Below are 13,831 nucleotides of genomic sequence, written 5' to 3'. Positions count from 1 at the left end.
ATTCTCTCGATCGAGACAACAAAGCAAGCTCAATCGTGGCATCGGAGATATAACTAATTTAATCTAAAATTTATTATAGTAAAAAAAAAAATTTACTAAGTAATATAAGGACTTCGGTTCTTAAGATTTGCGTGCGAAGCCGTGGGTAACAGCTAGATAGAGGCAGGAATATGGTACATACCTTCATAATACGCCCAAGAGGCTCACGATGGAACGACTATCAATTATCTCAGCAATGTTTAGAATGTGATAGAAAAAGAATAAGTGAATATAGTGTACTGTTTTCAACGGGAAATTGCGTGCGAAGCCGCGGGCAACTTTTGCAAAAAATTATTGAAATGTGCAGCAAAGCGCGCCGGGCCCGCTAGTATATATATATAAATGAATGTTTGTGTGTTTGTCCTTTATGGAATCGTAAACTATTTAACCGACCATTATGAAAATTTGTATGTATATGTATTTTTTCACAGAGAAGGTTTATATACTATGCCCGTTGATGTAATTCGCCACCAGGCAGTGCTGCAAAAGATACAAGTTTTCAAAGCCCCTGCACACTAAAAACTGCAATACGAGACAGTTATGTATATTAAATAACCAAACACTATATTGAAGTTATGATGTATATTTGTCTTGAAGATATATTTCTGATTGAACTTAAAGTTTGAGTGTTAGGCCACTTTATAATAAGTTACATGTAAGTGTATGATGGCTATAAACATACACAGATTATCTTGATCGTGGCAACAAGGCAATCTCGAAATCGGCACTGGAAAAATAATTCACTTGAACCAGAAGTGCACATACACGGGCAAAGCTTACGAAAAGCGTGCGAAGCCGCGGGATATAGCTAGTATAATATAAATATAACATACTGTGTGAAATGTTTTACGTTAAATTAAGCCTATCTAATTTATTCCATATCCCTCCCCATTGTGATGTGCTTTTCAATCAGATTCACCCTGCAAAACCCAAGTTCTAGTTATGCCACTGGTACTATTGTCTGCCATTTAATGTCAATTTGTCTTTCGCCATTTTCAAATTAAGACAGTTTTTACAATACATGTTAAGTAAACATACAATACTGTATTAAGTTATTAATTTATAAGTGATAAACATATATCATTTCATACTTAGACTGATACATAGTCTGATTAAAAAATGTCAATAATGTTAAAGTTGTTAAAGAACAATATTTTAAAATTAGGTGATAAGATGAATGGTTGACTTACTGACCAAACATTTGCCTTTCACAGCTATTAGTATTTATGCATGTGTTTTAAAATTGTAAAAATTGAAAATTTGATGGTGATTAAGACATCACTACTATGGAAGTTCTTGAAATCAATTTTGTCACCATTACAAACAATGTATTGAAATAAATCAAAATATTGGATAAGGGTATAAATATGTTTAAAAATATATAATTTTCGTATTGGAATTATAAGCATAATTTTTATAATTTTAGTCTAAAATTATAGACACAATCAATATAGTTCTCTTTTAACAAGTAAGTTTAAAATACCTTATCTTTGGTGAAGGTGAGGTATATTGTTAAATAACACAGGTTGAGCAGTAGACCAATGGAGTGAGTGACAACGATTGGCCAAACCCCCATGACAAGTCCCTGCTGAAACATGAGGATACTCCTGGAACACAATGTGAGTAGATGGTAAGCACTTTGATTTTCATAGACATAGAATAAACTTATGTAACCACAGTGGCTCAGTTGCAGTTGTTTGTGAATGTCCATGTCGGTGGGAACAGTGGTTATAAGGTGACCAAGTCAAGTAATGGCGACCATGGCTGCTACTTGTATGGTTGACCACTGAACAAGTCTGCTCGCTCAGACTTTGATGATGTTTCTAAAATCACCTTTAAGCCACTGATACCCACTTTTAAGTCTCAGAGAGGACTTTTTAGCCCCAAATTCAACTAGTCAACATACAATGTATGGAAAATCCTATTTGATACTATGGGGTCCGGGGAATTAGTTCAGTTAGTTCTTATGTCTACCACTAGGACTGCACCACTATTAGTGTGTACGCATGTTCTGTCTCCCTCCATGATATTTGCAAGCTTTCAAGAAAAACAACTACCCTCTCTGTTAATAATTAATTTAAAGTCACTCTGCGAACCTCAGCATGAATCACTCCTGGTTGGTTTATACCTTCCAGTTGAACCTACTACTGGGCACAGCAAAAAAACCGATGTGTCACTTAAATCTGGGCAACCTTATAGATGTCCAGGAGCGGCACATCACTAATAGCAAATGTCGAGATTTTGGGGTGCAAGGGTAAATCAATAGGTCTAGTCTACTGCGGGAGATGTATTGGAATTGGTGGGGTTTGTTCCCTAAGTTCAGAGGTTCTTGCTAGCCTCAACAAGGGTGTACCACCCCCTACCTGCTTTGACCGGAGAGACTGGTTCAGAGCTGGCCTCCCTTTCTTTCGAGGGAACATGACTTTAAAATTACCGCCCTAACTTCTTCATCATGGATCTCGATGGGAGGCGGCCTTTACCCCCAACCTTATCCATCCTGAATATCCTGTCGCTCTGGAAGCAGCGCAAAGGTCCTTATAAGACTAGAGGCAATTTATAAGCTTCTTTTCCTAAGAGAACAAAATAAAAAGTTATGCTACATGATAGTACTATCAGCGTTGCACTTGGAAAGTAGATTCCAGTTGTGATTCTAGTGAGCCGACCTGCATAGAGACAGCAACTCATTACTTGCTCCATCAATGCAGTAAATGAAAGAGACAATAAGTTCACTTTACCGAACACAGTACCGCCGCCTGCCTCATCGCAGAAAGATTCCAAGCACTAACTTTTACTGTGCCTCAATTTATAGAATTGGATGGCTTATATTGGATGGAACCATAACTAAGTTACAATGGTCAGAAGTTTTTTGACCGAAGTAGGCTTCTCAGACCTGCATATGTATATATTTTCTTGGTCGGGGAAACAAAGCATACTCAACTGTGGCATAAAAACATCTAAGACTAGAGTACATTGCAATGGCCACAATACATTTTTAACCAAAGTAGGGTTTTCAGACCTAAGTATGTACATATTTTCTTGATTCAGTCAATAAGGGAAACTCAACCATGGCATTAAAAATACAATGGACTGGAAGTAGATTACTATGGCCAGCCAAAAGTAAATGCTTTTGTCCAACGTAAAGATTAGAACATCTTTCAGTGACCATCAATTATCTCAGGAGTGTTTGGTATACCATTTAAAAAGGATATGCCTATATCATTCTTGTTATTGAGCAAGAAACTTCATGCAAAGCTGCAGGTAATTGCTAATAGTTCCATAAAGTTTTGATTAAAATTGATACTCCTTTATATTCAATGTTTATATCTGGTATAATAATATTTAGACTGTAGTAAACTAAAAAGGAGTATTAAAATAAACCTTCATATTTCAGATTTAGTACTACTAGGTAAAAATAAACTAAATTACTTACCTGGCCATTGCTTCCATTAGTGGAGGGAATGGTACATTCTTTGAAGATTTGTTCTTCCATATTTTCAAACAGAGAATCCTAAAAACAGGAATGAAATAGTTATGTACATTAAAATCAATTATTATTTGTATGTTTAATGGGATGATCTTTCAATTAACATATGTATACGTCAAGAAATATGCATGGTGAAAAGAAATCAAATCAGAATTATATAAATATGTTAAATTAATTTGGTTCTCTAAGCTTATATTTAATAATTGTTTTTAATAGTAAATTAGATATACCAATCCACTGGTATATTAAAAATTCCTGCACTATATCCTCCTGAACAGAGTCTATTAAAATTACTAAAATACAAGTTTGGCAAACAATTTGCCGAATTGATTAGGTTGATTTTGTATGAAACATCTGCCTATTACAGTTTTTTATTGTCCTCATAGCAGAGCATAAGCCCCAGATCCAAAAACCATCCAAATGCCTGCAGCCATACCTGGCAGATGTAAAAGTTATACCCAGTGAAAGTATGGGAGGAGATCACAGGCTGGTGGTAGCTGATTTTCAAAGAATGAGGTTTGGAAAGGATACATGAAAAAGACTAACAAGAATCAAGACATGGAAGTTAAAAGATACGAAAGTTAGAGAGGAGTTTGTAAATAACATTAGAGGAACAATACCCAAGGGGGAGGTCAAAACAGGAGAGGAGGAATGGACAAATTTCAAGAATGCTATAGTCAAAGCTGCAGAAGAAACCTGTGGACGAACTTCAAGTAAAAAAAGGGATAAAGAGACCCCTTGGTGGAATGAAAGAATTGCTGAAGCAGTTAAAAACAAAAATAGAGCTTGGCGAGAATGGTTTAAGGATAGGTCAAACGAAAGAGGGACAAATGGAAGAGACTTGCAAGGGCATCAGCAAAGATGATGAAGGAGGCAAAGGAGAGGACATGGAAGGATTTTGAAGAAAAACTGAAATCAAACTTCCAAGGAAATAAGAAGATTTTTTATGGGGTGATAAGGAACAAGACGAAACCTAAAGAGATCTTGACTAAGGTGGTGGATGTTTCAGGGGAAATCAAATGGGAGGAGAAAGAGGTTTTGAAGACGTGGAAAGAGTATTTTAAGGAACTTCTAGAAGGAACAGAAAATGAAGAGGAAAGAAGAGATATGACAGAGGAGACAGAAGATGAAGAGGATTTTAGTATGTGTGAATTGGAAAAAGCGGTTAAAGAGATGAAAGAGGGGAAATCTGCGGGAATAGACGAGCTGACGGCTGAGATGATAAAGGCGGCGGGACCATTAGGAATGCAATGGTTGTACAGAGTGATGAGAGTGATTTGGAAGGAAAAGAAGATACCAGAAGACTGGAAAATGGGAATAATAGTGCCGATTTTTAAGAAAGGCGATAAGCAAAAATGCGAGAATTACAGGGGAATAACTTTGTTGTGCCATACACAAAAAATTTATGAAAAATTAGTTGCAGAAAATTAGACCAGTACTGGAAGAAACAGGAAGAGAGGAGCAATGTGGTTTTAGGAAAGGTAGGTCAACGGTGGATGCTATTTTTGTGATGAGACAAGTGTTGGAAAAGAGGTGGGAATACGGAAAAGATACAACGGTAGCTTTTATAGACCTACAGAAGGCATATGATAAAGTACTGAGAGAAAGGATATGGGAGAGTATGAGAAAGAGAGGATTGCGTGAGGGAATAGTAGAAAGAATAAAGAACCTGTACGGCATATGTAAAAACAGGGTAAGAATTGAAGAAAAATATACGGAAATTTTTAAAACAGAGAGAGGAGTAAGGCAGGGAAGCATATTCTCACCTTTCCTTTTCAATATTATAATGGATGAAATTATTCTAGAAGTACAAGGAAACAGAGGAGCAGAAGAACTTAAGACAATAGCATATGCAGATGACATAATGATATGGGAAAATAGGGAAGAAGAGTTAGAACGAGAGTTGAACAAATGGGCAAAAGTGGCGAAGAAATATGGTTTAGAGATGAACATACAAAAATGTAAAGCAATGAAAGTAGAGAGAAGGGAAGGAAATAATAAAGACGTGTTAGTTGAAGGAAAAAGACTTGAAAAGGTGAAGGAATTCTGTTATTTAGGAAGTATCATAACAGATAGGGGCACAATAAGAGAAGAGATAGGAAACAGAATATGGAAGAGTGGAAAGTTTTTCAATATGGTGAAGAAGATTGTGTGGAGTTGGAACATTGGGAAAGAATCAAAAGTATTGATGTATAAATCTTATTTCCAACCAATTTTATTATATGGAGCAGAGACGTGGACGTGGACTAAAAATGATTTAAGCAGTTTGCAAGCTGCAGAAATGAGATTTTTAAGAGGGATAGAGAAGAGTACAAGAAGAGATAGAATAAGGAACGAAATAACTAGAGAAAGATTGAAGGTAGTTTCTCTGCAAGAGACAATGGAAGGAAGAAGAATACAGTGGATGGGGCATGTGAAGAGGATGGGAGATAATAGAATGCCTAGAATAGCACTGGAGAACGAGGAAAGAGGAAGAAGACCAAGAGGAAGACCGAGAGGAAGATGGGAAGACCAAATGTGGAAAGACATAGAGAGAAGGGGACTACAGAAAATACAGGTGGAGGAAGAGGAGACCTGGAATGACAGACAAAAGTGGAGGAGGCTGTGTACGACGACCCGTGATAACGGAAACGTCTGATGATGATGATGATGATGATGAGTTATGGTATTACTGTTTCTATACATTTTTATAACTAAATAACACTATAATTTTAGTATAAAATAAGGTTTATAAAACCATTACAAACTCTAAATACTCATCTCAGAACCATCTGTGATGTTTGTTTTGAGACTGTTGAATATGTTTTTTCCATGAAAATGTGTGTATTCTGGGGTATGACTAATTAAGCTAGATGAATATATTAAAATATTTGTTCCTCAAATATTATACAGAGTTTATGGTCACTGATTACGAATATAAAGTAGCCATTTAAATGTTGTTATATCTAAGATGGTTACTGGCAAGGAAATTAGTCCTTTGGAGACTAACCAACGACAAATTGTTACACATAGATTTAACTCACCACACAACATTGTCAGTGGTCTTATAAGTTAAATAACATTATAACCAGTCAAAATGTGATTTTTAATATTACTGGTAATTTAAGAATGTTAGAATACAATACCAAAACAAATAAGATTAACCTGAAAGAAATTGCAGGAAAATAGTAGTTTCTAATATCATATAATGTAAAAATTATCACAATTGAAGTTGACCTATGTTTTGAATAGCACAATTGAATAGCACATGTTTGAAATGCATTGAAAACCAGTACGTATAAAGTCAATGCAGTTGAAATTATGCATTGCAAAGTGTAAATAAACTTAAGAACTGGCTGTAGTAAAACAATCTTGTTTTGTTCCATCAGAACATCTTAAACTTCAAACACTTTGGCAGCTTTATTTTTTTATTTTTAAATTATGGAAAATGTCTCATTTTAAATGTATCCAAACGCTTTTTGTTGAAAAGAGTATTTTTTACATATTTAAATGGTTATGTATAAGAAATATTAGATTTTTTTCTGAATAACCAATAAAAACATTTAACCCTATGACTGATATTAAGAAGCTCCCCGAATGATACACTGGTTTTTGTCTTTGCGCATCATATTTTTAAGATATTAAAAAATATATATGCTTAATGGTAAGTAATAAGTGTTATATAGGCTATGGGTTTTTTTGTTAGAAACCAGAGGAAAATTAAAAATAATAAAATTATGCACTTATCCGCGTTTTTTTTTTTTTTTTTGTTTTTTGTTTATTTGTACATAAATCAAAAAAATTGTATTGATAACTTTTTATTTTCCATGTTTCACTCCATGTAGCTTTCAGTATGACGAGAATTAATAAACTGTAAATGTAAAAAATATGCAAATATATGTACTTACGATGGAGATAGAAGGAGAATGAAAGAAGCCGTACTTGCAGCTGTTCCAATTATTCCTTTGTAATCGGCTAATCCCATATTGGCGAGAGAGTGGTTTCCTAGTTGTCAAGACATCGCTATGATTAATTTGATGCACGGATTATTATTTATTAAATATTATTTTACATTATAAAATATATTATTTTTCTTTTTCCCTCTTCTTCAACCAATAATACTAATCGCAAGTGTTTTATCTTTCATTACATTTTCTTGCAGATATTATGAGCTATAAATACTTAAAGCAAAATTATTGGTCTTAAAAACTTTAAATTATCCTAATATAAAATGCCAATTTGATTAAATATTTTTGTATGTCTGTGAAAATAAACAACAAATAAAACATCTTGTGAAAACTACTCCATGTAACATGCATAGTTTTTTAAAATACAACAAAACTACGTCTAAAATTAGTTCATTCATACATTGTAAACAATAGCCATATAATTGTTAAAGACATATCTTTTGTGCTGACAATGAATCCTTTGGTTGGGAAAGATTTCATATCAAAAATAAAAGTTATACTAGAAACAGTTGCTACTACTAACTATAATTAGTTTCAAATCAAGACCATGTTTACCTGCAAGGCAATTTGAATAGATAGTTACTGATGTGGTGACTATGAACTTACAGACCAGACTAAGCTTTGAGCATCATCAACTGAAGAGTGTAAAAATAGCCAATTTTATCAGTTCTTACTCTAACAATGGGATAAGCATGTTGTTTTATCACACAGTTTATCTTTCCACTATCTCTGTACACTGGTGAATACATTATCATCAGGTGACTTAACATATAACAACAAGGGCATATCTATTAAATCAAATATGCAGTCATAATAAAGGGGAGGGAGGAAGAATGAAATCCTCCTCTAGGCAAATTTGTAATAAAATAAAAAATATTATTCATGAACTAAATGAAGGATGTCTATAAATAATCCCTTTCAAATTAATCTCTAGCTGCTCTGCATACACCACTAAACAGACTTTTAGGTACTTCCTTATCTAGCTACAAGTGGTTCCTTCCTGATCTCAGTTTGGCATTGGGATTAGAAGAATTAGTTTTATTCATAAAACATCAAATTTAATTATAAGTGTTAGAGCATTAAATTAATATATAGTCAAACAAACTTAGAAAATATAAGTTTTGTTTTACCTGCCATTACTAAAGTTCTAAAAGAAAATGTAATCAAATTGGCATGGATAACTAATTAATAGTCTAATGAAAACATTGTTACTATAAATTATACTAACTTTTAAAAATAAAAATTTAATGTAAAATTCCAAATAAAAAAATACATTTGTGGATGTGTACCTATAAAGTTATGGGGCCAATCAATTCTAAATAACAATCAAGTACCTTGAAAATGATGTTCATAAAGATGGAATAACCCTTAATTAATTGCTGAGCTGTGTAGTAAAGTACCCAATAGTTTACACACTGTTAGTCCTAGGCCTATCTCTTGTGTGACCTTTGCCTTATTTATTGTTCTTGTTTAGATTAAACATATTTATCTGAATCACATAATCAAAGCTAATTAAAAAAAAATCCGAATTTCTAAATTACAATTATAATATTAGAAGATGCAAAATGGTAAATTTTTATGTATTTGTGTGGTCTTAAACAATAAGTACTGTACAAATTAATAATATTAAGTAGCAAATAAATTTATTTTTACTAATCGTGAACTCTGTTCAATCATCGAAATATCCCATAATTAAAATGTGTGTTAAACAAAACATGATCGTGTATTTTAACGATTTTAAACATTTTTATCATAATATTATATCTCTATAATAAAAAAAATCTGATATACTTACGTTTATTTATTATAAATATTATTTTATACAATTTATTAAAAATATTGTTACTCACAAAGAAAGCAAGAATTTAAATGAGAGGTGAACTAGCTGAGATCTAATCTATATGTGGCCCACTTAGTTCAATTCTCTTTTAGAGTTTTTTTTTTATTTGCCTTTATGGATCATCATAATTATTGCATATGTAAAACTTTTACTATATTAATACTATAATTATTAATAATATAATACTTATAATATTAATGTATTAACTAATGTCTTACCTGATGATATATTCGCTTTATATTCTTTGAATAACATGTAATGCAATCTGTTTGGAAACTTTAGCTCTTATATAACAGCAAATCAGTAGTGTACACAAGATCTGAGTTTGGAAGCCAAACCCATCAATCATATTTCTTGGAGGGGGAATAGAACAGTCTTGTATTTTTGTAATCTTGTGCATTCAAATACAGGATTTTTGTAAAAACTGTGGATCCCATTCTTAAGTTCTATAAGTTTCTTCTACCATATCCTCGCAAGTATCATGTACTTTGCAACTATGTCCCTAACAACTATTTAAAAATTAATAGTTTGAACTAGTTACTAGTAGAAGGCATGTTTTTCAAATAAGTACCGTTTTGAGATATTAAATTGTCAAGCAAAAATGTTCGTGACAATTTTATTCTTTTAAGAAAGCCCACACACTATTATATACTTTTCTACATAACGTCCATCAATATTAAGGCATTTATTATATCCAAAAACAACCTGCCTGATTGAACAGTGACTGCATTGCAATCTTTTTGTTGCTATTGTCATCCTTGCTGGGCTGACCTTCCAAGATGCTTCTTCTGGTGATAAAACAAATGGTAGTCACTGGGCGCTAAATCCAAGCTGTTTGAGAGATTATCAAGTTCCTAACAAAATACTGTGATGAGATCTGGTGTTCCTTTTGTCACATGCAGATGGATATTGTCATATAGCAAAACATTTTTTTTCTATAGTTTAAAAATTCCAAAGGAACACTTCTTGAAACTTGAGGAAACTCTGATAATTGTAAAATATCTGGTCACTTTCACATCATCATTCACTTTCAGCATCAAACCATTGGTGATCATGGAGGGTTGTACACTACGTTCTCATCATGAACATTCTTTCACCCATCTTTTAAAGCTCTTACCCCTTTGATACCACTTCTTCCCTCATGTTTTTCCTTACACTGATGAATTTTAACTGCTTTCACAGCTTTGGCATCAAAAAAACAAATAACAGCTCGTACTTCACAGTTGGTGGGATGCTCAATTGATAGGGGCATTTGACATAAACATTAATAGATGTAAAAACGATGGATATTTGCAGTATTTGCGTCTGTGTCTTGCTAACAGTTGTAGTTAGACAGTGCCAAGCCTGGGGCACTGACTGCAGTAGTAGAATTTCAAATTGGTACTTACTTAAAATCATGCCTTGTATATTTATTTCCTCCAATCTAGTGGTCCTACAGGGAGGTACTTAAAAATGGAATTTTAGCTGCAATAAAAATTTTTTTTAATTAACACAAGCGAAGTACAAGATTAATTAAGCAGGCAATAAACGAGTAAAATGCCATATATGAATTTAGTGTCTAATTTTATACCTACAGATTTCTAGAACTTGTAAACACATTCATAAAAATAAATAAATAAACGGATCATAACCAAATAATTTATTATATGTACCTGATATAACTTCCGGTTACTGTATAAGATTTATACCTAACTGTACGTATTTTGTGAACAGCTTTAAACCTTTTTAGTAAAGATTAGAATACAACATTCTTCCAGACTAACACTCACTCCAATATGCTGTTGTTTAATTGGTTAGCCTTGATAGGATAAGACTGCACTATCTTCTTGATAAGGTAATTGTTTACTAGTTACCTCAGACAACAAATCTCCAACCAAAATTAACTTATAATCGTTAAATGATACATATAACTGTTAAATATTACAGTTTTTACAATTACGAGTATCTATGCAGTTTGAATAAAATAAGTGCATGAATAACACTCAAATTATGGAACTATAGCTGATTAAACAATATAATAACATTATGCCATTGTGCGATACTATTGTTTCTTATGCGCTTACAATTTCTTTCTACTTATAATTCAACTACAGTGGCATCATGAAGAGACTTACCTGTACTTTAGCGCACGTGATTGTGACAGTCTATGAACTACTCCACGCACATCGTAGACTCAATTAGTCAATACATTCCAATTAACTTCATCAACCTTCATCGTTCATACGATTAGATAATTTAGACTTTTCTGTCATGTTATTTTCCTGTTCTTATTAACAATAACGTTCCTTTTTTACTACAAATACTTTGGGATTATAAAATTGTATAAAGTATTTAAAATATAATTGTTCTTAGTAAAAGAATTACTGTATATTTTTTCAATAAACAATGCCTTTATTAAAGAGGTGGAATTAGTGCTAAACAGCCCTATCCACTACTCAAACTCAAATTAAATGTACTGTATTATTAAATTATACACTGATTCTCTTAAGAAGTTTAGTCATTATATTTGAGAGGCATAGGCAGTGGTTCAGTAAAGGAAAGATTTTTCAGTATGGTGGTGATACAACCTTATTTTTATTATTGTCGTGCATTAATGAAGTATAAACATTTTCAATGTAATGTAATAATGTAAAGCATATTTAGTAAACTTAACTGTTTACTTTCTCAATCATGTGACGCCATTCATGTACACCATGTGTAACAACTGAATAAAGATTTTTCTAATTCTGATTCAAACACGTAAATTATTCTTCACATACATTTTTTCAAATGATTAAGTTTACAAATAAATACCTTTAAAATCCAAGTATAGTATATCTTAAGTAGAACAGAATTTATTATAATTTATGACAGTGATAGTTTGTAAGTGTTACATAATTTTTGTTTATATATAGGCAATCTGATTTTCTAATAAAATATTGAAAGCTTACATATGGATATCATTCAAAGGAAAGAAACCTTCATAATTGTGTTAAGTTTCCCTTTTGTAAATAAATTGTATCGAATATATATTTAATTGAGTTTTCAATTTGCAATAAACTGCCGTTGTTTTAAGTGTTACTTGATTCAAAGTATAGTAAAGATATTCTTAACATTATTAATGAAGTTTAGCTGCAAACATTTTTAAAATTAATGTAAGCGAAGTATATTAATACAGCAAACAATGTAAAATGCCATATATGAATTTGGTGTCTAATTTTATACCTACGGATGTCTACAACTTGTAAACACGTTCATAAAAAAATAAACAAATCATAACCAAATAATTTACTATATGTACCTGATATAACTTCCAACTACTGTATAAGATTTATACCCACCTGTAACTATGTTGTGTACAGCTTTACACCTATTTAGTGAATATTTAAATACAACATACTTCCAGACTAACTATTACTCCAATATGCTGTTGTTTAATTGGTTTGCCATGATAGGATAAGACTGCACTGTCTTCTTGATAAGGTAATTGTTCACTAATTACCTCAGACAACAAGTTTCCTATCAAATCAACTTATCATCATTGTTAAATATTACTGTTAAAATTTACAGTTTTAAAATAATGAGAATATATTATATAGTTATAATTAAATTAGTGTATGAATAGCACTTAAATTATGGAACTATAGTTGAATAAACAACATAATACTGTTACATCAGTGTGCGATACTATTGTTTCTTATGGCCTCACAATTTCTTTCTACTTATGATTCAACTATAGTGAAGCAGAGTGATAGTTTGAAAATGTTATATTTCTTAGGTTATATAAAGGCATTTTAAGGCGGTAAACGTGTAAAGTATCTGTAACAGTAACCTGTACCGGGTACTTTCGGTTTGCAGACTGACAAGTACAGTACAAAGTTTCTATTACAGTAGTCCCGATGTGATCAGTTGCCTCAATAGTAAAGCTCTGAGCAGTTCTGTATTGTTGGTTTGTTGTCATTCGTTGCCACTATGAAGCAAAAGCACCCTGATGATTTGCACGTTAAAACAAGCAGTTGCGGGTTATGATAAATTAACAAATCTACACAATTTTACCTGTGTTGAAAATGAAACGTTTTAAATAGTGGTTTACAAAATAACAAGTTCAAGAAAATGACCAAGAGCTCCATAACCTGACCAATGCGCAAACTGACTACTTGAACTTGATAGTGACAAATGTTTTAGCAGAGGAGGTGCGCGACCGACTACTGCGCACACCGCAGACATGACATGAATCTGCTTGTCATGGTGTGAGATCAGATCAGAGGGTTGAAAAAAAAACCCTCGCACATAAAACAAAGCCTGGTTAGTTAAGCCAAGAATAACTCAAGAATGGCTGTACCAATTATAATAATCTCTGATTTGTTTCATTAGTATGCGCCTCTAATACTGAAAGAGCCTGTTACCCTTCTGACGCCATAGACGGATATATTAGTATAGCAGACTTTGACCAAAACGCCAAATACAGTTATATCCGATATTATAGATTATGTCTCTTGGAGAGGTTCTAGTTCACAAAAGGTCTTTGAAATGCCCGGTGCA

The 13,831-nt window shown here is 32.7% G+C and overlaps 1 protein-coding gene across 7 annotated transcripts in view; it reads right to left on the bottom strand.

Annotated features, from left to right (window-relative positions):
• Positions 1 to 13,512, bottom strand: part of LOC124371479 (sugar transporter SWEET1-like) — a 28,477-nt gene extending 14,965 nt beyond the window's left edge. The window contains exons 1-4 of one of the 7 annotated variants that reach the window (XM_046829818.1): positions 12,631 to 13,512; positions 7,411 to 7,507; positions 3,470 to 3,547; positions 1,523 to 1,646 (exon numbers count right to left, since the gene is read on the bottom strand). In XM_046829818.1, coding sequence (XP_046685774.1) covers positions 1,523 to 1,646; positions 3,470 to 3,547; positions 7,411 to 7,487 — 279 coding nt within the window. In that variant the 5' untranslated portion in view covers positions 7,488 to 7,507; positions 12,631 to 13,512. Of the gene's footprint in view, positions 1 to 1,522; positions 1,647 to 3,469; positions 3,548 to 7,410; positions 7,508 to 8,025; positions 8,334 to 8,804; positions 8,978 to 9,528; positions 10,767 to 10,962; positions 11,117 to 11,424; positions 11,778 to 12,630 lie in introns of those variants that run through there. The other 6 variants (XM_046829819.1, XM_046829816.1, XM_046829814.1 and 3 more) reach the window with 6 other exon arrangements.
• Between the last annotated feature and the right edge of the window lie 319 nt (positions 13,513 to 13,831).

Source organism: Homalodisca vitripennis, unplaced genomic scaffold (assembly GCF_021130785.1).
Source record: "Homalodisca vitripennis isolate AUS2020 unplaced genomic scaffold, UT_GWSS_2.1 ScUCBcl_1481;HRSCAF=5165, whole genome shotgun sequence".
NCBI classification, from domain to species: Eukaryota; Metazoa; Arthropoda; class Insecta; order Hemiptera; family Cicadellidae; genus Homalodisca; species Homalodisca vitripennis.
Note: the sequence above shows the minus strand (reverse complement) of the source record. Positions and strands in the feature narration are given on the sequence as shown.